General features: G+C 46.1%; 1 protein-coding gene across 2 annotated transcripts in view; it reads right to left on the bottom strand.

The window, feature by feature from the left end:
- Itpr2 (inositol 1,4,5-trisphosphate receptor type 2) overlaps positions 1-14,929 on the bottom strand; it is a 457,151-nt gene that overhangs the window by 365,779 nt on the left and 76,443 nt on the right. For both annotated transcript variants that reach the window (XM_045139538.1, XM_045139536.1), the window contains exons 3-5: positions 4,025-4,140; positions 3,186-3,272; positions 382-540 (exon numbers count right to left, since the gene is read on the bottom strand). In XM_045139538.1, the coding sequence (XP_044995473.1) occupies positions 382-540; positions 3,186-3,272; positions 4,025-4,140 (362 nt within the window). The remainder of the gene's footprint in view (positions 1-381; positions 541-3,185; positions 3,273-4,024; positions 4,141-14,929) is intronic.

Raw genomic sequence — 14,929 nt, forward strand, 5'->3', positions numbered from 1 at the left:
TCCAACAGTCCTCAGCCAATACGAAGGCTGCTTACGTTTTTAAATGCACACACTCTGGCTGCAGCGTGATTTTTAGATTAAAGTGAACTCTGTCTTGGGACTTCTGAGCACTTTCTGTACTGGAAATAAATGCATGTGATCTAGTAAAAAAAAAAAAAGAAACTAACATGAAACTAACATGTGATAGGAGAGAAGGAGCTAGTTAGTACAATGACATGTGAAAATGCCATCAGGAAATACATCACTTTGTATGCTAATGTACGCAATGAAGAGAAGGTAAAATGTTGACTGAAAATTGCATTTCCTTCCTTGGCACTCTCTGGGTTCTCTCACTAAGTAAGAATGATTTTCTCGGTGAACCTGTTGCGTGTATTTACATACATTATCACCCTCGCTCCTCAGCTTCCAGAAGGGATGGACATAAAACCAGGACCCTTCGTTCCCTGCAGTATCCAAGGACACGCGCATGGCGTTCTTCTCCAGCAAAGCAGGCAGCCTCTTGTTGGCAGTCAGGTACTTGTTGCTCTTTATATGTAGAAGCTGCAGGGAAAACACATGGTTTACCACCCACGATCGCCTCAGCTAAGGGCACCCGTGCACTGACACACATCATCCGTCCATGGACCACAGCTTGAGATGGAAATTAAACACTCCACAACCACATTCCCAAGCTTCTTTGTTTCTTTTTACTTCATTTTATTTTAAAGAGAGTGAGAAAGAGAAAGAGAGAGAGAATTGGCACACCTGGGCCTCAGCCACCGAAATCAAATTCCAGATGCTTGCGCCACCTAGTGGGCATGTGCGACCTTGCACTTGCCTCACCTTTGTATGTCTAGCTCATGTGGGATCTGGAGAATCAAACATGGGTCCTTAGGCTTCACAGGCAAGCATCGTAACTGCTAAGCCATCTCTCCAGCCCTCCAGGCTTCTCTGAATTCCTCCTCACTTCCCCAACCCTGCTTCATGACCCAGTTAAGGAATGAGGAAAAAAAAAAAAACTGGGGGGGAGGGGACACTGAAAATATCTTCATCTAGTGATCAAAAGTAGCACTTACGGGGCTGGAGAGATGACTTAGTGGTTAAGCGCTTGCCTATAAAGCCTAAGGACCCCGGTTCGAGGCTCCATTCCCCAGGACCCACGTTAGCCAGATGCACAAGGGGGCACATGCGTCTGGAGTTCGTTTGCAGTGGCTGGAGGCCCTGGTGCACCCATTCTCTCTCTCCGTGCCTCTTTCTGTCTCTGTCTGTCACTCTCAAATAAATAAATAAAAATGAACAAAAAAATATGTTTTAAAAAGTAGCACTTAGGGAACATAGTAAGTAGTCAAAACTCCAGAGGACCCCCCAAGGACACACAGTCCACCCACGCCAAAGCCATGCCGCCGTCCTTTGCTAGACGAAGCCACACATTCAGGAAAGTGCAGATCCATCTTGTCCCATGATGGAACTGCTTGGCTCTGTCCTCTGGCCTATTGCCATTGACCAGTGACAAAATATCAGGGGCATTATTTTTTTAAAATAGCCTTGTGAAGTGCCTCATTGTAGTTCTTACTGTAAGGAAGTTGTTTACCATATTTAACAGTGTCCTCTCTCTGGGAAACACTTCTCAGGTTTTATTTCTGGGAACAGCTGGGCTAGACCTCTGATCCGGCGTTGGCTGTGCTGCGGGCCACCAAGGACAATGCCGTGACTTACTGTCCTCCCTCGCGGCTGGGCAGGCAGAGGGAAGGCTTCATGCCAAAGTTAACTGGATTTGATAATCTGGGTTTCATAAACATGCCTCACCCCTAGCCTTAGCATACTCATCCACCTGTTATTTTCTCTTTGGCCCCATTGCCTAAACGACTTGCGTTTTATCTTGCTAGGTGGTGTGTCATTTGGGAAAGGCCTCACATTCTTTTTGGAACAAGGTGGGGCACTTATTAACAAATAATTAAGTAAAAGGGAAAAAGAAAGAGCTAAAAAGGCCTAAATGTGGCAGAGGAAAGGAAACAAGCCGGGATAAACCAGTGCGTGCACGTAAAAGGACAGACGACCTAAATCAAGAGCTGGTTTCTAACCAAAGGCACAGGTTGAAAACTTTCATCTCTCTACCAAACGGATGACAAAACTCCCCATTGGCCAACCTCAGGACCATGGGTACAAAGAACTACTGTGCGTGACCTTTGGAAATTCGTTCCCCACTGTCTTCCTTGGGATATAATAACCGATTGCTTGTGCGTCTGCCTTGTGTTCGTTCATCAGACTCATTCCATTTCTTATGACAGAATTCGAGTGCCAGGGGCTGTAGCCACTGCAATTGAACTCCAGATGTGTACGCCACCTCGTGCACATGTACGACCTGACACATGTGTCACTTGTGGGATCTGGGGAGTCGAACATGGGTCCTTAGGCCTCACAGGCAAGTGCCTTAACCACTAAGCCATCTCTCCAGCCCCCAGACGTGTTCCCTTTGCTTTTCACTGCTCAGATGGGGTCTTGCACATCCTGACAAGCACTCTATCACTGATCTGTACCCCAGCCCAAGAACACTTCTTTGTTTGATGCAGGGTCTCATATAGCTAAGGCTAGCCTCAAACTCCTAACTCTCCTGTCTCCAACTCACAGAAGCTGGGATTACAGGTGCACAGCACCATGTGCTACACATGTTTGTGCGTTCACGTGGTGTGGGTGTGCACGTGTGTGTGCTGCACATGTGTGCATACATGTTCATGTGTGGGGCGCGTGTGTGTGGGTACACATACACGTGTGTGCAGATGCATGTGGAGGTCAGAGGTCAAAGTCAGGGGTCTCCCTTGGCAGTTCTCTACTTTTTTTTTTTTGAAACAGGGTCTCTTAATGAACGTGGAACTCATAGATTTGCCAGCAAGCCCCAGGGAGCCTCCTAAGTCGGTCTCCCCAGCACTGGGATTACAATCATGAGCCTCCACACCCGGCTTTCACACGCGCACCGCGAATCCAAACTCAGGCACCCTTGCTGGCGTGGTAAGCATATTTCTCCAGCCACGGAGGCATATCCTTAAATATACAGAGTGGCACACTGGACATTAATTGACAAATTCTCACAGAAGAACACATCACTGTTTCCCGAATTTTTCACATAGCTTGGCATTCTGACCCATATGACTGATTTAACAAATGACTCATAAGATATTCGCCCCTCTCGTGAGCAACTGGGGACTTACTTGTATCACGTTACTGTATTTTACAATTTCTCCCAAGAGTTTCTTATTCTCTGATTCGTTCTGCTTCTGTTCCAGTTCTGCAGCGTGCTGGAGGAGGAACACCAAACACCGGGGTGGAAACACAACAAAGAAAGGTTTTCAATAACAAGAATGTAACTGAAACAAAACAGGCTGGCTGCATTGATCTTGGAGCGTGGGGAGAAATCAGGGACACTTAAATGATCGCGATACAGTGTGATCATCTCTCAAGCGATGCTGAATGGAGCCAAGCCTGTCTCGGGTCATCCCTATGTTGGAAACTGCAGTACAGGCTCTGTGGTCTTGCAAGTTTCTCTACCACAAAGTATAAAGTAAACTAGAATAGCACATTTGAAATCTAAAAAAAAAAAAAAAAAAAAAAAAGAGTTTTCAATCCTGAGAGTAATGAAAATTTTACAATTCAGAACTAAGTTACAGACAATCCATACTCAGCCAATCCAACAACAATGTCTTTAAGTTATTTTTTCCATAGTCTTTCAGGGGAGACAAAGGTTAAGTATTATGTCAAGTAAAATAGGATTTGATTCAATATTCCCACAGAAGGCCTGAGTTTATTTTCAAATTGATGGAAAGCCCTGATTTCAGCAGGCGCGCCCTAAAAAATATATATATATATATCATCAGGAATGTGTTTTCTGCAGGCCAGGAAACAAGCAGTCACACCTGATGACTTGGTACAGATATCTGAAATGCGTGGGCTGGACAAAGTCACCAAGCCAGGATGCTCGGAGCAGGGCCTGCGCCGTCGCTGGGCTTGGTCGGGTCGGGGCTGGGCATGGCGGATGGCGCCGGGCTCTTACCTGAAGCTTCTTGAGCAGGGCGGCCTCGGTGTGGGTCCCCTGCTTCGCTTGTTTCGCCTTCCAGTACTGCTTCTGGGCCGAGTAGCGGTTCATAGGACACACCTTGAAGAGGCAGTCTGAGAAAGCCAGCACACAGAGCTCGTGAGCGAGGCTGCGGGCATCACCACCATCAGCGTCATTGCTATTTACCATTCCTTCTTTCTTCTTCTTGCTTAGTTTTGGGGGGCTGTATGTCTATGTGCCGTGTGTGTGAGCGTGTGTGTGCATTTACACACCCCGGACGCATGCACGCAGAGACCAGAGGAGGAAGTCAGCTGTCTCCCTCTACTGCTCTGACACCTTATCATCCCAGGAGCTTATGCCGTTTTCATGTTAGACTGGCTGACCAAGATGCCCCAGCCATCTTCCTGTCTGTCTCCCACAGCACTGGGGTTGCAGATGTGAACCGTCATGCTAGGTTTATTTATTTACTTATTTGAGAGAGACAGAGAGAGGCAGAGAATTGGTGTGCCAGGGCCTCAGCCACTGCACTTGAACTCCAGGCACTTGTGCCACCTAGTGGGCATGTGCGACCTTGCACCTGCCTCACCTCTGTGCGTCTGGCTTATGCAGGATCTGGAGAGTCCAACATGGGTCCCTAAGCCTCGCAGGCAAGCGCCTTAACCACTGAGCCATCTCTCCAGCCCACACCGGGGTTTTTTATATGAGTGCTGGGCCTAGAACATGGGTCATCACGCTTGCCCGAGAAGTGTTTTGCCCATTGAGCCAGCCCTCAGCCCTGCCCAGCAGCATTTCTTAGCTAGCCCTTGTAGCCTAGGTTTGGAATCTTGGAATCTCTGAGCATATGGGATCTTCAGAGGTTCTGTAGGTCATCCTCAGGTAGCTTTCAAGTTCACTCTATAACAACCTTCTCAGATAATTACTTAGACTATTAAACTAGCCTTTCCTTCTTCATTACAGTTATTCTAGTCAGTACAATTCATAAAGAAAGCAATGTAATCGTAATATAAAAAAAAAAGTATTTATTTCTTTCTCCTTTTTGGAACACTGTCTCGTGTAGCTCAGGCTTTCTTTCATCTCGCTACAGAGCTGAGAATGGCCTTGAACTCCTGATCCTCCTGTCTCCAACTTCCTATTGCTGGGCTTACAAGGAGGCCCATTTATGAGGGTGCTGAGGTCCTGAACTCTGGGCCTCACATTGGAAATTGATCCACTGGGTAATCTCCCAGCTTCCAGCAAGGCCTTTGTTCACTGTTATGAGGAGACTGGCCTCACAAAGCAAGTAGAATGAAGTGGGACCTGGTCATCAACACAGGTCATCTCAATGCTCAGGAGGCTCAAGCGAGAAGCCAGTAAGTTCTAGACCAGCCTGAATCACATAGCAAGACCCAGAACTTCTCTAAAACAATTTTTTTTATTAATGGGAAAGAGAGAGAGAGAGAACTGGCATGCCAGGGCCTTAGCCACTGCAAACAAACTCCAGATGCGTATGCCCACCTTGTGCATCTGGCTTACATAGCTTTTGGGGAGTTGAACCTAGATCCTTAGGCTTCGCAGGCAAGCGTCTTAACTGCTAAGCCATCTCTCCAGCCCTTTAAAGCAATTTTAACAAAAGGAAACAGAGTGAGATCTGATCTTGCACAATTAACACTTCCTCATTCAGAGATTTAAAGGCAAGAAATACAAATAATCACAACATGCCACGGTAAATCGTCATCCAGCCCCCAAGTTTGCAAGTTTTCACCTGAGGTGAATGTGGTGGGCAATTCTGAGGGGCAGGTGATATGATGAAAATATAAAGTAAAGTAAAAAATACAAAGTAAAAAAATAAAGCCACAAAGAAGCTAAAGGTAGAGTATGGACTCAACTCCCAAATAATAGTCAAGTCGAACCCTCCAGTTAGTAAGGAATACGTACGCTGAAGAACAAACCATGTACGTCTCCTTTAACAGGAAAACAGAAGGACTTAACAAGTATTCCACATGCTCATGCTTTTTTTACACACTTGTGCAATGGGTTGCAAACTAGAATAAAGGTCAGTTCTCAATTTCTATGACAAAGCGATAGTGTTACAGGAAATCAAAACATTATCTTCATTTTTCTCACAAAAAACCCACATAAATTGAGTATTTCAACCTTATTAAAATTAGTGTGTTGCTATTAAGAATCAGTCTCACTTTTCAAAACTGTATCTCAAAACAAACTTCAGTCGACTCTAATATCCACTTAGCCACATAGCTTGCTATTCTAAATGACCAGAAAAATTATAATTGTAAAATTTAAGGAATTTAGGAAGCAAGCAGAAGTTATAATGACTTTTACAGACCTGGTAATTATGAATACAAACTCTGTTGCCCGCCTTTCTCCATATTCAAAAAAAAATAGTTACAATTTCTCAATATGAGCAAGATGGGTTTTTTTCAGTGGTACTTGGGTTTGAACCTGGGGCCTTGCACATACCAGGCAAATGCTTTGCCACTGAGCCCCAGCCCCAGCCCAGAACCAAGTAATTCAGACTCTGTAGAAAGCAGAACCATAGCAGAGAGGCCCTCACAGTCATCGGTGTGGTACAGAAATCTGGGGCGGAGCTGTGAAGACCAGAGGCTTCATCTGAGAGATGTTGCCCTTGGCAGGGAACCAGAAATGATTCTCTTTGTATCAGCAGCTACAAGAAAGTCGTAAACACACACAGAAACAAACACTGTCCACAAGCACTGCCAATGGCTTCGACAAGTATTAGGCAAGCGTCAAAACCACATTGTTCCAGTGCAAACACACACACACACACACACACACACACACACACACACACACACACACACACACAAATGGATGTTCTTGCAAAATAAAACTCTATTACTGACAGTCTGTCTTTCTGAAGTAAAAAAAAAAGGGAAAACCTGGGGTCCTCACCATTTATAGATTCCTACTTCAGGGCCTTTTCACACACACACACAAATGTGTTTTGTAACTTTCACACTGCTCAGCAGCACTCCCATTCAGCGGCATCTTTGGGTAGCCAGAAAAATGACTGTGGAGCCCGTGTCACGGCCAAAGCCTCCTGATCATGTGGTTGAGGTCGCCGTAAAGGGACACCAAGTATTCAGCCAGCTGTGTCAACTGCAATCCTCCACAGGGAATTAGGATTCAGGCCCCGCGCTCAGGAAGTTCCCAGGGGACTTGTTTCCCAAGGGGCCTCTGGAGAAAAAGGCACAAAGACTCACGCAGACTTCAACAGACAGGAGGGGTCAGGAAAAGCTCACCCAAGAAAAATCCCGACAAATCAAAGGACCCACACCAACTCTGCCTGAGGGCAGAGGGATTCTAGTGCATTCCAAACACAGCCAACGGCGCACGGAGAAGCGTGGTGAGGAACTGTTCGCAAGGCAAGAAAACTCGGAACCTGCATCTGCAGGGACGGGCCCCGAGGTGCCGAAGCATGAACTGCAGCCGGTGGAAAACGGTGACCGCTTAAGGAGTTTCCAGCTCCTGGGCTGGGGAGGTGGCTCCGTGGAGAATGCACTTGCCAGGAGAGTGTGACGACCCGAGTTCGCATCCCCAGCACTCCCGTAAAGCCAGATGCAGTGCCAAGTATCCGTAACCCAGGCACTCCTATGGAAAGAAGGACGGTGGAGACAGCTAGCCTGGTGTAGCCGGCAGTGAGCACCAAATGACTGTCTCAAACAGGGGAGAAAGTGAGGACCAAGGCTGTTATCTGACCTCCGTACATATGAAATGGCATGTGTACGCCCATGTGCACGCACGTGAGTGCACGCACGTGTGCCCACACACACACACACACACATACACATAAAACTAAAAAAATAGGGCTGGAGAGATGGCTTAGCGGTTAAGCGCTTGCCTGTGAAGCCTAAGGACCCCGGTTCGAGGCTCGGTTCCCCAGGTCCCACGTTAGCCAGATGCACAAGGGGGCGCACGCGTCTGGAGTTCGTTTGCAGAGGCTGGAAGCCCTGGCGCGCCCATTCTCTCTCCCTCTATCTGTCTTTCTCTCTGTGTCTGTCGCTCTCGCTCTCAAATTAAAAAAAAAAAAAAATTTAAAAAAAAACTAAAAAAATAATGCCGGGCGTGGTAGCGCACGCCTTTAATCCCAGCACTCAGGAGGCAGAGGTAGGAGGATCGCCAAGAGTTCGAGGCCACCCTGAGACTCCAGAGTTCATTCCAGGTCAGCCTGGGTTAGAGTGAGACCCTACCTCAAAAAAAAACCTAAATAAATAAATGAGCTTTAAGCTCTCCTTGAGTACGAAAGATGACAGATGCAAGAGGTAAGTCCACTGTCACCTCAAAGACAGGGGCATCTGAAAAGACTGGACAGGAGTTTTAGGATCACTGTTGATGTCTAAGAAAAAACTAAAGTGGAAGCCGGCTGACTGAGTGGACATGAGGCTGGAGAGGGACAGGGAGAACAAAGTCAGCCAACGACCGAGCTCTTGCGCACTCCTCTCAAAGCCTTCAATTGCGAAAGGCCCCTTCCACTGAAGGGCCTCAGCTTACGGTCCCCACGGGTAACATCTCATTTCATATAACGGTAGATACACAGGAGAAGTAAGATGGCCAGATTGTTTGAGCTGATAAGAGAAAATGTAGGTTAAACACCTTATTATGAAAAAAGAAAAGTTAAGCCTTTTTGGTGGCATGAGGAATGTGCATGCTTGAGTTACTCTCTCTGTCTCCTTTAGGTGGTACATGTGTCTGGAGATTGTTTGCAGTGGCTAGAGACCCTGGCGTGCCCATTCTCTCTTTCTGTCTTTCTCTCTCTCTCTTTCTGTCTCACACATAAATAAATAAATAAATAGGGCTGGAAAGATGGCTTAGTAGTTAAGGTGCTCATGGACCCCTATTGGACCCTCTATATCCCTTGTAAGCCAGATGCACAAAGTTGAGGCAAGTGCAAAGTCACACATGCCCACTAGGTGGCACAAGAGTCTGGAGTTTGACTTTAGTGACTGAGGCCCTGGCACACCAATTCTCTCCCTCTCTCCCTCTCCCTCTGTCTCTTGCTCTCTCTAAAATAAAAAGTAAAATAAATAAATAATAAAATTTAAATACAGAACACATTTTTTTAAATCCCCTGGTCCTGGGTTAGTCATATGTTTTGTCTAATCTTAGATTTACTGTTTAATAAATATCAGTAATACCCACCGCACCTAATTTGCAGGGCTGCTGAGATGCACACAAAGATCGTCTGTGTGGGCTGGAGAGATGGCTTAGTGGTTAAGCGCTTGCCTGTGAAGCCTAAGGACCCCGGTTCGAGGCTCAGTTCCCCAGGTCCCATGTTAGCCAGATGCACAAGGGGGCGCACGCGTCTGGAGTTCGTTTGCAGAGGCTGGAAGCCCTGGCATGCCCATTCTCTCTCTTTCCCTCTATGTGTCTTTCTCTCTGTGTCTGTCGCTCTCAAATAAATAAATAAATAAAAGATCGTCTGTGTGAAAGCTCTCTGTGCACCCTGACGCCCTGTTATAAATGTGAGGGAGGCAGCGTTACTAATGTTGCCTATTCCTCCAGTAGTAGCCTCACTAGCAATGACGATATGACTGACTCTTCAGCGAGGGGAACGTGCTGCACAGCTCTCAGATTCTACGTGAACAAAGCACAGTGTACAATTAACACCAAGGTGTCCACCCTCTGGGTGGAAGACACTACAGCATTCGTTGTAAGAAACTCTCATAGCTGCACAGTGGTGGGCAAAGGACCACGGCCGGGGCCGTGTGTTATCTTGAAGAATAAGCAAGTATTATCACAACCCCGGCATGGGCAGAGTCTTGTAAACACATAAATTCCAAATGCAGAACTGGGCTATTTCAGATTTACCCAGACCCCACCTCAGTCTCCTCGGTCTCAAAATTAGCTCCCAGGGCTGGAGGGATGGCTTAGCGGTTAAGGCATTTGCCTACAAAGCCAAAGCGCCCAGATTTGATTCCCCGGGACCCACGTAGGCTAGATGCACAAGGTGGCGCATGCATCTGGAGTTTGTTTGCAGTGGCTGGAGGTCCTGGCATGCCCATTTTCTACCTATCTTTCTTTCTTTCTTCCTTCCTCTTTTTCTATCTATCTGCCTCTTTCTCTCAAATGAATAAAAGTAAATGTTTTTTTTTTTTTTTTAAAGGAGAAGAGAGAGAGACAAAAAGAACAGGTCTTGCCTCATAGAACACACTCCAGCAGTACAAATGAAAGGTAGTCATTTGAGTTAAACCAGAGCAACCATTCTGCAGAGATTATGCGCGCTTAGGACACGTAGGTAGCCCAGCTGCACATTTGTTCTTGTTTGGTTCTTAGGAAGCACGCTTTCACTGTAGCCCAGGCTGACCTGGAGCTCACTCTGCAGTCCCAGGCTGTCCTCAAACTCACGGCGACCCTCCGACCTCAGCCTCCCAAGTGTTGAGATTAAAGGTGTGCACCACCGCACCTGGCCTCACAACTTCTTTTCTAAGAGCCCCAGAAGGAAATGAAGCCACCGTAAGCACCCACTTCCACGTGACTTCCCACAGGAGGGCGAGGAGAACCAGGCGCTACCTCCCAAGGTGTACCTTGGCAGCTCCCAACCAAGTACAGGGAAGTGCCAGGCTCACCCTCTTGAAGCCCGCACCCCCAGCACCTCCTCTTCCAGGGGCCACCTACAGTGTTTTGATTTGCACTTCCCCAAACATTTACCTCCAAGGCAATTTCTGCGCCCACCCCCACGTTGCACTTAAACACCCGAGAACCCAGGCTATTGGGTATAAATTTCACTTATGTCTTGGCCTGCGGGTCACTTTCGGGATGGGTCAAACTAAAGTTGCTGTCCCATCGTCCCCCTTCCTAAAGATGGCTGGAGGTTTAAATAAGTAAAGTATTTCAAGCCATCCACAGTGCCTGTCTTTCAACAAGGCAGACATTCAACAAACGCCCTTTCCCTTTCGTAGTTGCTGGTAAAAGTCGCCTCCTCCTTATTGCAGGGAGCGGGGTTGCCAAAGGCTCTCCCGCCTGCATGGGGAGGAAGGGCGAGGCTCCCCGAGGCCCCGCAGAGAACTCTCTGCGGCAGAAAGCCTGCCAGGCCTTCCCCAGAGTCAACAGGAAGCCCCAGAACACTTTCCCTCAGGTGGGGACAGAAAAGACAAGGTGATTACACACTGGCACCTAGGATTCAGACTCAGTCGTGGGAATGGCATGTATCTATCAGCCATAAATGTAACTATAACTCTGCTTTTCTTTCTCAGTTTCTGTAAGAAACACATCCTGGAATATGGCTCTTGTAGGAAACCCGTTGTGTTTAGAAGTTATAAAAAGGACTGTGTTTTGTATTTTGTTTAAACATATAAATTTCCAAACAAACAATGCCTTACCTAAGAGAGACTGTGACTAAAGAGAAAGTGTACTCGACAATGCTACAAAAGCCAAGAAAAATATATGCCCGAATTTAGCAAACATTAAAATTAATCGTGCCACATGGCCAGGGCACCATGAAGATGGTAATATCATTTCCTCTATCCAAAAGCTACTTTATGACCGTGGAGGAAGAGAACTGGTCTTTCATGACTATAAGATTGAAGAACACGAAAGTGTTAAGAGCTCAAAGGGGCCTCAGATAAAATCCAACCTTCCCATTGTTTGAGAGAAATGCACAAAATCTGAGAGTGAGAAACCAGGTCTTTCCTGATAAACTCTCCAGAGCAGAATCAACTACACATGTGAACAAGTTCAACCACATTGAGCAGGACGTCCTGACAAGTAACTGCCTGATCGCTAGCCAGCTTTCTGTTGCTGTGACAGAAAACCTGAGATAATCAGCTCAATATTTTGGATCTATGGTACTACCGCACATCATGGTGGGAGTATGTAGCAGAAAACATAGAGAGATAGGAAGAAGTTGAGGTATGAATATCCCCTTCAATGGCATGTGCCCAGTAATACCTAACTTCCTTCCACTAGGCCCACTATATGTGTGTGTGTGTAAATAAATAAATATTTATATTATATATATTTATATTATATATAATATTATATATTAATTTTAATATTATATATATTTATATATATATAATGTCAAAAGAAACTGATGGGGCTGGAGAGATGGCTTAGTGGTTAAGCACTTGCCTGTGAAGCCTAAGGACCCCGGTTTGAGGCTCGATTCCCCAGGACCCACGTTAGCCAGATGCACAAGGGGGTGCACGTATCTGGAGTTCGTTTGCAGTGGCTGGAGGCCCTGGCGTGCCCATTCTCTTTCTCTCTCTCTCTCTCTATCTGCCTCTTTCTCTCTTCTCTCTCTGTCACTCTCAAATAAAGAAAAGTAACAAAAAAAATAAACGGATGAATGTTTTTTATGGGAAATTTGTTGCATGCACAGGTTATAAAATAAATGTTAAAACATCAATAAGACTATTACAGAATCTTAGTCTCCGAGAGATTAATTATCTGATTCAAATATTAATGAGTAAATAAGAACAAAGCATTTGGAGTGGATAAGGGAAATAGAACGTTTGTGAGATAAAGTTAATTTACATTCTTATTCAGGTCTGAATTTCTGCACTCAGTGAACCACTGCATTATATGAATGGGATGTGCTACCAGAAAGTCACAGAGCATGATTTTTCAAGTAATTTTCCGACTCTAAGTGCGCCGTGTTTACAAGGGTGATCAAACAGTGTGGTAAGAGAAGCGTGACTCAGGATCAAACTGCCTGCTTCTCAATCTCATTACACAGATGTTAGATCCAAAATAGGAGGTCAAGAAGTCGATTTAACATGCACATCTACCCATAAAGACACATGCAAAATATACATATATTTCCTATAACTCTAACAGATGTTTATGCAACATATATACTCCCATGGTATCTCCAGTATCATCACACACACACACACACACACACACACACACACACACACACACTGTTACACATGCACACATTTCCTCTGATCAGGAGGAGAGGACACTGGGATCAAGGGAACTTTTTTTGCTACATTAACAACTTTGAAATACACGAAGACTGTGTCAGTTGCCTTGTCAATTACATACACAATTTCAAAAAGAAGAAAAGAAAATGCCCTGAGCCAGGTGTGGTAATGCATGCCTTTAATCCCAGAATTTGGGAGGTAGTGGTAGGAGGATTCCCGTGAGTTCAAGGCCACCCTGAGACTACTTAGTGAATTCCAGGTCAGCCTGGGCTAGAGAGAGACCCTACCTTGAACCCCACCCCCACACACACCCCTCGAAAAAAAAGAGCAAAAGAAAAAGAAAATGTCCTGATAAAAATATCTTTCTTGGGCTGGGAATATGACTCAGTGGTTGAAGGCACTTGCTTGCAGACCCTGATGTACTGAGTTCAATTTCCAAGTACCCATATCTCAGAGGCACAATGTGGCTGGCAGTTCTCTTGCAGTGGCAAGATACCCTAGGGCACCAATTCTCTTCTCTTTCTCACTCTCTCTGTCTTCTCTCCCCTTGCAAAGCAATAAATAAAACTTTTATGAGAGAGCGAGAAAAAGAAAGAATTCATGTGTCAGGGCCTCCAGCCACTGCAATCAAACTCCAGGTGTGTACACCACCTTGTGCACATGTGCAAACTTGCACACTTGCAACACCTTGTGCATGTGGCTTACGTTGGATCTGGGAAATCGAACATAGGTCCTTAGGCTTTGCAGGCAAGTGCCTTAACTGTGCTGAGCCATCTCTCTAGCCCAATAAATTTTATTAAAGGTCTTTCTTCTTTTTTTTTTAATCCTCACTCTGCTTGACCTCCGCCTTTCCTACAGGAGCACGGATGTGCCACATCCTTTACTGATCAGCGTGTTTGCTTATAACTGTGCAGACATTAGTCCTTGCCGCCTGTTACGTGCAAGATACTCAGAACACAGCTGCAAAAGAACAGTCACGCGATACCTATTCTTTCTACCCCGAAAGGTTCGAGAGCCCTTCTTACCACCTATTCCACTGAAAATGCTGGAAAAAGAAATGCCCTCAGACCTTTGCCTGAGCGTGCCACGGGGAAGACCAAGATCTGAGGAAGAAGGTTCCTGGACCACCAACGATGAGAAAAATATTCAGGAAAGCTGTTTGTCAAGTTTTGGGACACACAGTAGGGGGAAATGGCCAATTTGACAGATCAAAATCTAGACTTCTAGATATTCCCCACCAGACAGACATCAGCACAGCCATACTTCACGCCATCATAAATATGGCGTATCATGGTGTAGCTGACACAGGGGACCTGATGGCTAGTAAAACTTAATGCTGGAAAAAATTTCTGGGGCGTCGCAGGCTGGAGGAGCGTGGTTGGCAGAGGGGGGTAGCAAGTCCGCGGACAGGTCCCCCGAGGTGGCGGCGGCCGAGGAGCAGAAGGAAATGGAAGATCCAGTGACCAGTCCGGGGAAAGCTGGAGAAGCAAAATTAAAAGCCCGGCACCCCCACCTGGGGCAGAAACCTGGCGGCTCCGATTTTTTTAAGGAAAAGATTGCAGAAAGGGCAAAAGTCTTATGAGGCTGGGGATTACAACAGGGCTAAAGCCACAATGAAGAACAAGCAACTTCCTGCGGCGGCCTCCCGGCCCCCCCCGTAAGACAGAGGTCACCGGCCACCACATCCCCACCCCACAGAACTTCCCTTGAACTGCATGAGCCTTCGAATTCCCTTTATTTCTCTTTACCATAGTTACCCATTTCTGTTTTCTTTCATTCACCAAGTCCTGTGAGACTGACAGCTTTGCAGGTAGAGGTAGTGTGTGCTATCACAAGGGAATATACACGTGTAGAGGTTTTGGTTAATTGAACAACGCACTGATGGAAAAGGACACGTTAGAGCAACAGAAGTAATCAACTTGAACGTAATTGTATGTATCAACCCAACTCAGTATAGGACTGGTTCCAGCAAGTAACAAGTGTTACAGTTTTTACTGTTTTGGCTTTCCTTCCT

This window comes from Jaculus jaculus, chromosome 22, assembly GCF_020740685.1.
Source record: "Jaculus jaculus isolate mJacJac1 chromosome 22, mJacJac1.mat.Y.cur, whole genome shotgun sequence".
Taxonomy (NCBI): Eukaryota; Metazoa; Chordata; class Mammalia; order Rodentia; family Dipodidae; genus Jaculus; species Jaculus jaculus.